Source organism: Crinia signifera, chromosome 1, assembly GCF_055691185.1.
Source record: "Crinia signifera chromosome 1, ASM5569118v1, whole genome shotgun sequence".
Lineage (NCBI taxonomy): Eukaryota > Metazoa > Chordata > Amphibia > Anura > Myobatrachidae > Crinia > Crinia signifera.
The window spans coordinates 72,653,320-72,666,294 of NC_139217.1; the positions used below are offsets into that span (position 1 = coordinate 72,653,320).

The 12,975-nt window shown below is 44.9% G+C and overlaps 1 protein-coding gene across 3 annotated transcripts in view; it reads right to left on the bottom strand.

Moving 5' to 3' along the window:
- The window catches only part of LOC146042070 (uncharacterized), a 378,004-nt gene that overhangs the window by 245,007 nt on the left and 120,022 nt on the right, over positions 1–12,975 (bottom strand). For 2 of the 3 annotated variants that reach the window (XM_083162014.1, XM_083162143.1), the window contains exon 9: positions 2,353–2,475. In XM_083162014.1, coding sequence (XP_083018140.1) covers positions 2,353–2,475 — 123 coding nt within the window. The remainder of the gene's footprint in view (positions 1–2,352; positions 2,476–12,975) is intronic. The other variant, XM_083162079.1, reaches the window with a different exon arrangement.

Consider the following 12,975-nt stretch of genomic DNA (forward strand, 5'->3'; position numbering starts at 1 on the left):
TGGTGTTTCTAAACTTTTTACTGCTTTTTAAGAATGAATTTTTAGACAACTCCCTTTTTAAAACTTTTTTTAGGATGCCTTTATTGATGTAGTAAAACAAATGCACCATTACTTTATAGGTTGGTATAAAAGCTATTATATCCAACTACCACGACTAGAATGTCCATCTTGAGTCTCTCCTTTTTTAAATATTGATGTTATACCTATGCGTTTTTACTAAAACATATCATTTTTATTCTATGTACTCATTTAAACTATTGGAGGACACTACATCCAGCAAAGACCATCAAGATGCTGGATTTCAGTTCCCCTAAGATAACTCTGTACCGGAAGTGGGGCATTTATACAAAGCGCTCTGGACGGAAGTGGGGAATCAATGCTAAAACACGATTGCTGATATATGCTGATACACTTCAAAGCCCCAGTTTTATCCTGATTACTATCCGTTTTATTAACACCGCCGCTGCCCGCCATGAGAAGATGCCATCTCCACGACATGCGGGCATCTCAAAGCCAGAGACGGAGATGAAGCGCCGTCGCCATGACAACCATGACGCTACCATCGTCCGCCGCTACGGAAGTGGGGCGGCTATGTGAGGATACAAGGACGGAAGTGAGGCAGATCCGCACTCACACAACGTTATCAGATCGGAAACGGAGCTTTGTTACTGACGGACTCACTGGAGGTTAGGCGGAAGCTGTCATTATGACAGACGCACCTCCCCCTCATTCACCTCGTTATTTGGACTGTTATTTAAACCCACATGGAACTGACTATTGTTTATCCTTGATAAAGACCCCGGAACAGGGTTGAAACGCGTTGGACCTGGACCTGTGTACCCCTGCTGTTGGAGACTGTGTGGCCGGACCTGTGTGCCTTTGTGGGACAGTATCCGGAACTGTTTTACCCAAGCGCTTATGAGAACTGTTGTTCATCTCAGTTCTCCATCCATTCCGGTAACCAGTCTTGACTCCGGGGGTTTTTTCCTTTCCATTTATACACCCCATGATTTATCTACTTCATGCCTTTTTTAACTGTATTGTATGCTGTGTGAAATAAATTGTTCCTTTATCAGTATTACACTATGTCCTACTTCTCTTCCATCTCCATCTATGAAATTGTTTGTGTTGGAGTACATCACAATTAGTGAAAGACCCTCAGCAGATACAGGAATCCCCAGCTGCTATCTAGTTACGGAGAAGAGGAGCCGTTCCCTCCTTAACAGGGGCGTACGGTATTTCTTCCTTGTACCTCTCGCGTCAGGTTAACCCTTGTCTGGACATTGGATACCATATTCATTCCCCTTGAACCAGCTACCCCCCTTCCCCCCACGAACTCATCACCTCCAACCGGCACCCCCAAACTGGATGTACAAATTGGGCAAACCAACCACCTGCTAATTTCTGGAGCCTTCTAACAGTGAAGTGAGGTATTTCCATCTTGCCCACCAGTGGAAATAGAGACCAAGGCCTCCAGCAGGAACAACCAGACACCCACAGTACAAGCTGAATCCGGATCCGTCCACCCTGCCACAGCCCCTCATCTCCCCCCCCCCCCTTTTTAACGTGGGGACTACAAACCCGATCAAAAGGGTAGCACCATCTTGGAACAAGCGGGACTAACATAAGTATCCATTGCTCTTATTAACTTTCATTATAGACAAGTGGTTTACTGTATGCCTAATACTTCTCTCTTAAGTGCAATATGATTATGTTTTATGTATAATTTTATGTGCATCTATAATATTAGTTTTTATTATTATTCGTATTTGATGTGCTAATTAAAGGAATTCATATTTTGTGATACCCAATTGATCAAATTTATTTCAAATTTATCTTTTAACAACTGTAAACACAATTAATTGTTACAGTATTTATACCAATATTTTGGGCGCTCCACACACCCCCCTATCCCTTTTTCTTGTATTTACCACACCAGGGGATTGAACCTCCCCGTTGTGTGAGCAGCCCCTAAAAAACAAAAAACAACCCACCCGCCAAGCGCCTTTATCACCTGGTGGTGATTTGCCTTTTCTTCTTATCTGTTACCTACCTGGCTGTTGCAGCGTCCAGTGGCGCTGCTGATGGCTGCCTAGGTGCTTTGCAGCTCAGCGAATATATGTTCCCTGTGTCTCCCCTGTACATGTCCAGCAGCCTCCCCAGGGTACATCTTGCGTATACCAGTATGTGTTATGTATATCTGTACTGTCACTGTTTAACTGTTACCTAACTGGCTGTTGCACAGCAATCCAAATCTAATTCCTAGTATACGCAAGCATACCTGGCCAATAAAGCTGATACTGAGTATTGTAATAGGAACAAAGTTCTAGATTGTATCCTAGAGTATCTTACCTGTATGGCAAGACGATCACGTGTAGAATGTTTACCTAGTCCCAGATATAATTCTGTATTTCCAGCAAATTTCAAAACTTCCTTTGAAAGCTCGATATCTTTAGGAGAGCTGAATGTGTCCTGCTGGTGTGACATGACAGGTTTCAAACATGAAAACATTACATTTCATATGATTTAAAAAGTGTTAAGATGTTTGAAAGATATGTTATACACAAAAATATACAATTGTATTTGTGTTTTTTTTTTATACTATTTTGAACTCAACACAAGTGACAGCTCTATAATAGCCATAATATATTTTGGATTCAATTATCATGTTGACATTTATTCGAAATGTCACCAAAATATCAAGTATTGATTTACCTGGTTTGAATGGTCTACACTTTTATCTCACTCCCACCTTCCAACTCTTACACCTGTACTTCGCTTCCACTTTCTATGCCTCACCCTTGCACCTCACATACACTTTCCATCTCCCACCCCTGTACCTCACACCTACCTTTAACCTCCCACACCTGTACCTTGCTCCTAATTTAAATCTCCCACACCTGCACCTTGCTCCCACCTTCCATCTCCCACACCTGTACTTCGCTCCACCTTCCATCTCCCCTGCAGTTTACTCCTCCTTCCATTTCTCACCCCTGCACCTTCTCCTGGTAACTGGGGGGTCAGCTCTATCGGTTAAGCAGTGTCACAATAGGAAACGGTTGAGACGGTGTTCCCACAGTGTGACCATAGTACCTACAATGCGTAATTGGCCACCTAGTGCTCACCGGGGCTGACTGAACTTTATACATATGTGCAACGTCTGACCAGACATGTGGGAGGTGCCAGACATTAAAATGCAAAATAACAAAAGAGCAGAGCTGAGCCGAATAAAAATAAATATGGGGGAGGGCGTAACTTGGCAGCCATTACAGGAGGCAGCACTGCTCTGCAGCTCGCACTTCCTTATCCCCTAACACCCCTTTCCCCACCTGCAGCGGCTCCATTTCCCCCTATCACACCGGAGACTTCTCCTGGCACATGGCGGTGCTGTCCGTGGAGCCAGGGAGGGCATACAAAACCTCCTGTGGCCTAGCACACCGACTGGAGACCAGACCTCAATTTTCACAGCACTCGTGGCTGGCTTCACCTGCTCGCTGACACCAGCGGCTATCATCCTTCAAGCTCACCTCCGATAGAAAACCCCTGTCAGGGCACCACTTGGCCATCCATTTGGCTCGTCACAGCAGGGATACAGGACACCAGCTACATATTGTCCCGACTTACTCTGCTGTCTCGGCCTACACAATACGCCGGAACCACATTCTCAGCATGTAGATGCTGTCAGGTACCCCTGTGGAACTGGGATCATTATTGTCATTTGTTTTACCTATTTTGCATACTATCCTGGGACAGATGCTTATTGATATACCCTTATGGACCAATACATTTAGGGTGACATTTAATAGAATGAGAGTTTTTCGCACTTTCAAAATCACCCATTATCGCACTTTTTTTAAATCGCATTTTTGCCGTGAATTCGCATATTTAATGAGGTGCGTGTTCCGGAAAGAAAAGTGCGATTAAGTGTGATAATGTGCAAATTTTAGGCATAAAAATGTGCGAATTTGAGGTAATGTGCGATTTTGTGTTTTAAAAAAAAGAAAAAAAAAAACGGCGTGAGGTCCCCCCTCTTGAGCATAACCAGCCCCGGACTCATTGAGCTGGACCTGGTTCCAAAAATACGGGGGACAAAAAGCGTAGGGGTTCCCCGTATTTCTGAAACCAGCCCAGGACTCTTGGACCCGGTCCTGGTTCCAAAAATACGGGGGACAAAAAAGCTGGGGGTCCCCCGTATTTTGAAACCAGCACCGGGCTCCAACAGCCCGCGGTGTCATGCCACAGCCGGGGGACACTTTTTAGCTAAGGTCCCCCGGCCGAAACATGAGCACTGTGGCTGGTCAGCCGGGCTACCTGGAGGTGTGTTGACCCCCCAATAAAGGGCCCCCCCCCCCCACAGGCTTCACCTGTCCAGGGCTGAAGCCCGGGGCTATCACTGGCGTCCGTGGCCAGTGGACACCGGCCTGATAGGGTTAAATCTGACATACCTAACATTGCTTTATACAGGAGAACTACAAGTGCCAGCAGACCTCCCCCGCAGGCTGGGACTTGGAGAACCACAAGTCCCAGCATGCGGGGCATTAATAGGCCCGCTGGGATTTGTAGTCCACCTGTAAAAAGAATGTTAAAAGAAAACACACACACAGAGAAGTACTGTATAACTTTATTACATACACATACACACACCTCACTTTTACACCAATATACTTACCGATCCAGGATCCAGCGCTAGTCTGTCTTCTGCATAGCTGGCTCAGACCGCGCTACACAGGCTGAGAGCGTCTTGGGCTTATGCGTCTCCATGGAGGTCTGCTGGCACTTGTAGTTCTCCTGTATATAGCAATGTTAGGTATGTCAGATTTAATCCTATCAGGCCGGCGTCCACTGGCCACGGACGCCGGTGACAGTCCCGGGCTTCCTCCAGGTACCCCATCCAAGGCTGACCAGCCATGGTGCTCATGTTTCGGCCAGGGGACCTTATGTAAAAAGAGTCCCCCGGCTGTGGCATGACACCGCGGGCTGTTGGAGCCCGATGCTGGTTTAAAAACACTTTAACGTATTTTTTTACCACAGGACCATGCACAGATCTCAATGATCTGTGCAGGGTTCTGGCCAATTCGCATATCAGAACCTGGTCTGATTTTTTGGCGAATTTAAGACACATTTCCCAAATTCGCATCCAAATTAAATATGCGAATTGTATACTTTTCAATGGGTAACATCTGGATGCGAGTTCCGGCGCGAGTAAAAATCGCACTTTCAGAAAGTGCGATTTTGCGGCAGGGTTTTGCCGTTTTTCATATCTCATTAAATATGCGAACTCGGGATTTCGGCCGTTTTTCGCGAAAATATTGCAAAAGTCACATTTTCGCATCTCATTAAATGTCACCCTTAAGGTCTCCCTCCTCTACCCACACTGTTACTTCACTGTTTGAAATACGTGTGACAACTCTCCATATTGATCCTTCAAGGCTGCCCCCCTCACTATACACATTGTGGGCCTTATTCTGGTTGGTGCGGCCGGGCCGTACGCGTACGTTCCGGGGTTTTTCATGATCTGCGCATGCGCACATTCGCTAATGCGCAGGCGCGAACACTCTACAACGCTTACGGACGGGTCTCTCCGTGCGAAAAAACCTGTACGCGAGAGTACGGGTATTGGGGGCGGCATAGGGGCGTGTTGAGGGGAGCGGCCGAAATAATGAGGGAAAATGGGCGTAAATATGGGCGTACACGGGGGTGTGCACCAAAAATGAGCGGTGCTAGTACCGCACGATCGCCTAAAGCACCGTTCATTTCGGACACCAAACAGGCGGCCGCCAACCGCCAGCTCAGACCGCCCCTACAGATACCGCATACCAGCGTGCGCCTGGGTTTGCTAATTAACGCTGATTACTACTCAAACACATACACCTGAATGTAATAAGCAATGCTGCAGTCTATTAAGTCCAAACCATGATTTCACTACCTGCAAGCCACACACAGCACTCAAACACATTGGAAGCTTATCTTTCTATACTTCTCTACATTTAAAGGTTTGTTTAATTTAAGGTAAGAATCTTTTTAAGACCTGCTTATATATGCTAAGGTAGGTATTTGTTAAACAGTTATACACATTCACTACGTGCTTTCATAGACTTTACACAGTAGCACACTCAATCTACACAAGTCGACATGTGTCAACGTGTTCACTCTAATACAAACATAGGTTTTGTATTTATGATACAATAACATAAACCACATCAAACACCTACAAAGGATGTTTCAGCAATGTTTTAAGCCCATGCCCACTATTTTGCACACAATCTTTGTATAGTACCCAAAATACAGAACTGTACCACTTTCTGATCTGCTATGAATTGGATTTTACTACACTCTGGATGTAAGATGCCACCAATCACATTATTGCACTCACATCTCTCTAACAAAGGATTCCTACATCTGCTTATGACACTGTAAAATCATATATATTTAAAAAGTTATACATGTTTGTTCACAAGCAATTTTCTCATGTTTGGCTGATTCACACATCTTTTTTTAGGGAGGACACATATGCATTCCTACACAAATGTACCTTTTCACCCTTGTTTGTCTGCCTCACCCACTCCATGAGGAAAGCATTGTTCTGGACCTGCTTTTACCTACTACTGTAGGAGCTACCTCACCTGCACACAAACTGCTTTCTCACCTATTAAGTTGCTCTGCACATGTGCTGACACAAACTAATTAGCAGGGAAAAGTTGGATAGGAACATGGGAATGGCCATGGAGAGGGTTACACATGGGAAACTTCTACCACACTTCAACAAATGTTCAAAAATACCCTGGTCAGTAAGTACACATAAATGTAGTATTTGTTTCACACAAGAAATTACACATACCACAATTTTCTTTTAATTGGTAAAATAAATTTATTTGCTGTTCAGCATCACAGCTTATTTGACACTTTAATGTCAGAAATCAAATAAACAAATAAAATAGACACAAAAATAAAAAAACAGCCAGAACAAGAGGTTGCATATCTCCAAACATGTGTTACCCTGCAAATGCAATGGTGAAAGAAATGGGGACACCAGAATACGTACTGCAACAACCAGGGTGAATACTAAGCAAGATACACACCACCAAAAATGTATCCTGCATTTGTAGAGGTCAAAATAAGAACTTTAATGCCCATGGCACGAAAAATGGATAGATGGCCAACTCAGGAAGTGGATGTCCAGTGCAATTTAAACATTTGGGGTCCAACCACAGAGGAAGTGAACCAGGTCTCATTATTTGGGCCCTTTTTTCCCCCTTTTAGATGGGGCCTTGGGGACAGGGGCCTTTGGCTCAGATGGCTTGCGGCGTCTTCCCCTAGTGGACACAGGAGGGTCAGCAGAGGTGGAAGGTTGGGGAGCAGCTTGGGGTGGGCCAGCAGATGGGGGATTGTCCCTTAGGGACCTGGCGGTGGTCAGCAGCTCCGCAAGAATGTCATTCTGGCGGCTGAGGTGTTGGCCAATGCTTTGCATGCCAGCCGCCAGAGTGTCATTCATGCGGTTGAAGGCCTCACACTGCTGCCTGTTTGTGGCCTTCCAATCCTCCAAAAATTCCCCAATCTGCTGCTGACGGAGCGCAGCATCCACCCCTTGCTGCTCGATCCTCTCCAGCATCACCATCACGCTCTCATCCCATGTCTCCTGTGGCTGGGGCTGGGGGTGTCGTCTTGGTGGAGGCTGGACCACTTGCTCCACCTGTGGCTCTGCAGAGAAAGATGCTGCCGGTTCATCCTGGGTTTCTGCTTCTGCTAGGATAATAATTGAAAACAATGTCACCATCACATACGCACTAAAAAATATCTTTCAAAATACAATGCATTACTGTGACTTACCATCAAAAGCAGCAGCAAAGACCTCCGCCGGGAGCTCACTGTCCATATTGGAGATCCCCCTGACCTCGGCCACATCAATGACGTCCAAGGCGTCCTGCTCCAGGGGGGTATACTCCAAATGATCTGGCATAGGCCCTCTCCCGGTGGACATGCTGTGGTTGTACCGGTCAGTCATCTTCCTCTTCATTGTCGTTTTGAAGTCTGTCCACCTACAAGTTTAAAAATACAAATATTACCATGAGATATGTGCACCACTGTGCTACGTGACATTTCCTAGTGTGGGTGATCTTATGTTTTTTAGCCATATGTGTCCCACACACACATTAATGTCTCCATTAGGAGGCATTTCAGTGTCTCATCTCATTCATTAGGCCACTAAATGCACATACATAGATCACTATGCAGAAATGACATCATCCATGGCCAAATTATGCACCTCCACCTGTTGTGAAACTACACATTCCACCATAGCTTGACAGTGTGGTTATTATGGAGTAATTTAACTATGGGATGGCATACTGGGATGTGTAGTTTCTCACCAGCTACATGTGCACAGTTTGGTCATTCTTGTTTCAGTAGCATCATATGGAACATGTTACAACAACTCTTTCAAAAACACACTTTCTCTTGTCCCATCACATACTTCACATACTTCACATGAGCAGAACTGTGCCCATAACCTCACATCACACCAATGGTGCATGTTTCATATATCAATGTGGGTTATTAGACATGGTTGTGTTCACATGTGACATTGAAGTGTAGCACTATCTACAAACACACCTTTCTATTATTCTCAAAACATACATGTAACATATATACACACATATGACATTATCAGGGGGACAAACACACTTGCCTTTTCTTCACCGCTAGCCAATCTCTGACCACTGGTGACACCTGGTTCACTTCCTCTGTGATCTTGTCCCAAAGGTTTCTCCTTGCACTGGCACTCGGCTTCCTGGTTGCCAATTCTATCCATTCGCGTGCCCTGGGCACTAAAATTCTTAATTCTGCCTCTACAAATGCAGGGTTTCTCTTTCTGGTGGTGGTATCCTGCTCAGTCCTCACCCTAGATGTTGCAGCTTGTTTTCTGGTGGCCCCAGTTCTCTCACCATGCACCTGCTGGGTCACACCTGTTTGGAGAGATGCAACCTCTTGTTCTGGCTGGTTGCTTGGCCCTTGTGGAGCTGGTGGAGGTTGAACAGGGCCTGTTAGTGAGGGGCCCGCTTGGTCTTGCAGGCTACTCCTCTCTTGGGCCCTCCTTCACCGCTCCTGTTCCCGCTTGTTCAATGCTTCAAGCAGGGATTCTGCTGTAGCTCTCTGTAGAGCGTCCTCAGCTGCGGAATCGTCTGAACTAGACATGTTTGCAGCAATTCTGGCCTGCATCTGACTGAATATTTATATGTTAATCTCCCGCCATGAACAAGGGGGCGTATATTTTTCCCCGCAATGTAGTTGCTCATTTACGCCGATATTTCCCGCCGATAATTGCCGCTTAAATTACGCAGGTCTCAACGCACCTGATCAATCACCTGTATATGCACATACACAGGTTGTGGAGCATTGTGTGCTACATCGTGAAATGTGTGCACCTGTCATTCCAATGATGAGTGTTGTCAGCTGGTATCTGTTGGAGTTCGTGTATGCTTTGTGAGTCACATTTCAAAACATCACGTTATAATGCTTTCCTTACATATGTAATGAGTATGAAATTGTCATACACCAACATGTTGCATTGTGCCCCTTTTAGCAGTGTATTTATTAGTAGACGGTTGCGTGTATTATTTTCCGCACACTGTATATACAGTACGTCTCTCCATGAAAATCGGTGTATTGTGCCCTTTAAGCAGCGTATTTATTAGTAGACGGTTGCGTGTATTATTTTCCGCACACTGTATATACAGTACGTCTCTCCATGGAAATCGGTGTATTGTGCCCCTTTAAGCAGCATATTTATTAGTAGACGGTTGCGTGTATTATTTTCCGCACACTGTATATACAGTTCCTCTCTATACATTGAATGCATGCTGTTGGTTATGGTGTGTGTATATCGGAACGGTCCGCGTAAGTTTCTATTCGCATCCAGTTTGTTAATGTAAGAAGGATTAATAAAGTTAATACCAAACAAACAATTTTTTACACCAATCAGCAAGCACCAAAAGTGATATATGTACCTGCAATTATTAACTGCGCCATTGCCACTATGACTTCAACCAGGGCTAGGGCGTTTTCAACACAGGAGCTGTTGGCCTTGGTTGAGGTCATGGACCGTCACCTGGGGCCCAGGGGCCCATATGTGTCCAACATGGACAAGCGGCGGGCGTATACTGCTGCCCGCCGCCTAATCTACACCCGGACCGGCGTCCGCAGAAGCCAGGGCCAAGTGGAGCGGCGCTGGTCTGACCTGCGCCGGCGGCAGCCAGTGTTATTATCTACACTTCGCCGCCATATTGCCCGATGTAAGTTTTTATTACTAGTATGTCTGCGTTTTTTTGCAAATGTTTTCTGTACTTTTTATAAATATGTTCCTGAGTATGTGGGTGTATATGGGGTGTATATGGGTGTATATGGGGTGTATATGGGTGTATAGGGGGTGTATATGGGGTGTATATGGGTGTATAGGGGGTGTATATGGGGTGTATATGGGGTGTATATGGGTGTATAGGGGGTGTATATGGGGTGTATATGGGGTGTATATGGGGTGTATATGGGGGTGTATATGGGGTGTATATGGGGTGTATAGGGGGTGTATATGGGGTGTATAGGGGGTGGATATGGGTGTATAGGGGGTGTATATGGGGTGTATAGGGGGTGTATATGGGGTGTATATGGGTGTATAGGGGGTGTATATGGGTGTATAGGGGGTGTATATGGGGAGTATATGGGTGTATAGGGGGTGTATATGGGTGTATAGGGGGTGTATATGGGTGTATAGGGGGTGTATAGGGGGGGGGTAAGTAGTTGCTCAGTTTTTGGGTGTAGCATATCAATTAGTTTGCATGATAAATGTCTGAAATATAACAGCAATGATAATTTGGAAGGTTATGAGCATGACTAATGTGAATTTTTCTTTCACCCTTTTTTATGAAACCCAATCTTCGATTTCTATGCCATCAACATGAACATTTCAGCACGGGCAAGAGCCCGCATAGAAGCCCGGGAGCAGGCAGCCCGGGACCAGGCAGCCCAGGAGCAGGCAGCCCAGGAGCAGCCAGACAAGGAGGAGGAAGAGGAGGAGGAAGAGGAGGAGGAGGAAGAGGAGGAGGAAGAGGAGGAGGAAGAGGAGGAGGAAGAGGAGGAGACAATTGGTCAAGCTGGGGCCCACCAAATTTCGCCATCCCCTTCCCCCACCCCCTCCCCAACCCCCACCCCCTCCCCAACCCCCACCCCCTCCCCACCCCATTTCCAACCCCCCTACACCTCTCCACCACCCACCCCCAAACCTCTCCAATCCCCACTCCAAACCAATACCAGTATCCCAAGTCCTATCCCATCCGCCTTGCTCCTGACCCCCCCAACCACCGCACACCCAACCAGCGGCGAGCAGGATGGCTCAACTAGCCGTAAGTAAATAATGTGTCTAATGTTTACCTACACATTTCTACACATAAACAATCACAACAACCACATATGTGTATCCAACATCAACATTAGTTGCAACATATCACTGCAGGGCGACCATGAGGTGTGGCCTGTCCTTCTCCAGGAACAAGGGTCCCCTTGGTGTTTTTTTTGAGTGTGGCCATGCCTCACCCCTTGAATAATTGACATAACAGTACATCCAATGAGATATCCGACATTAGTGGTGTTGTAGTTATGTGGCTCCAGGTGTTGGGTAACTCCACTTCCCAGCATGATGTGCAACATAAATTTATAGATTGTTTTGTTAATAGTGTGTGAGGCCATGCGGATGCATGCTTTACAAACATAGCTTTAGGCCTATAATTTGTACAGCAATGTCCTAAATTTAAAATAGTAAGGAGTGCTTAAGCCGCAACAATGTCATAACCCTTAAATAGCACAGCCTAATTGTGAGGTTAGAGGAGAGTCCCCCAAAACCAAACTACCAATTGGGATACAGCATACATTCATCCAAGAAGGAGTAATTTAATTAATGTTATTTACTATGTACAGTATGTGTGTGTTAACATATTATTTTTTAGTACTGTGTTTACAGCAGACCCATCTTCAATGTAGTTTAAAAATGTATGTGGCCTTCACACTTAACTCACAAATTCATATTATGTTACAATGCAACAAACATTAGTGTATATGATATATTAAATATAATGTTTTTTTTCCCTTCACTACAGACACAGAACAGCACCAGGATGAGGTTGCCCACATTCTTCGGGAAATCTTCCTGACCCTTTTTTATTTAAACCTGCTTTTTGGGCGACTGGAGGCCCTCCTTTAATTTTTTTTCCCCCCTTAATATGTTTTGTTAAATTAAAAGTTTTTGTAAAGTTAGAAGTTGCCTGTGTTTTTAATCATAAATATGTGAGAGGGTTTGTAAGGGCAGGTACATACAGATGTGTAATGTAAGTTATATTTGTCATTTGAGGTGAGGGGTAACGAATGATGTGTGAATGTGTGTGTTTTTGGGTTAAATAACACATAGTGAAAAGGCATGATTTTTTATTGTTGTTAGATTAAAACATCACACATAACATCAGGGTAGGTATACATGTTACACATTTTGGACAAACTAATTATGGACATAATTTAGTACATACACACAAACACCAACATAACTTGATTTAAAAGTAACAGCAATATGGGGACACATAGATAGTGATTAAAATGCCACATTAGAACATAACAAATATACATGTAATGAGGGTTAAAATGTTGTTTTATTAGGGTCTTTATTAAGGTAGACAATTGAGTTAATAGAAAACAATAATTGAATAACAATTAGAATAATTAATTAATTGTCTGATTTGTAGTTGAAAGGCAAGATTTGCAGGTCCATATATGTGAAGGGTATGCCAGCGTGCACGGACGTACGCTCACTCTCACGAGCGGTGACATAAGCTGAGTTTTCTATTGAAAACAATAGGGACCCGTCCGTGCAAGCTGGCGTACGCTCAGATAGCCGCAAGAAGTCGGTGGGAAGACGGACGAGAGACGTCCGTAAACGGT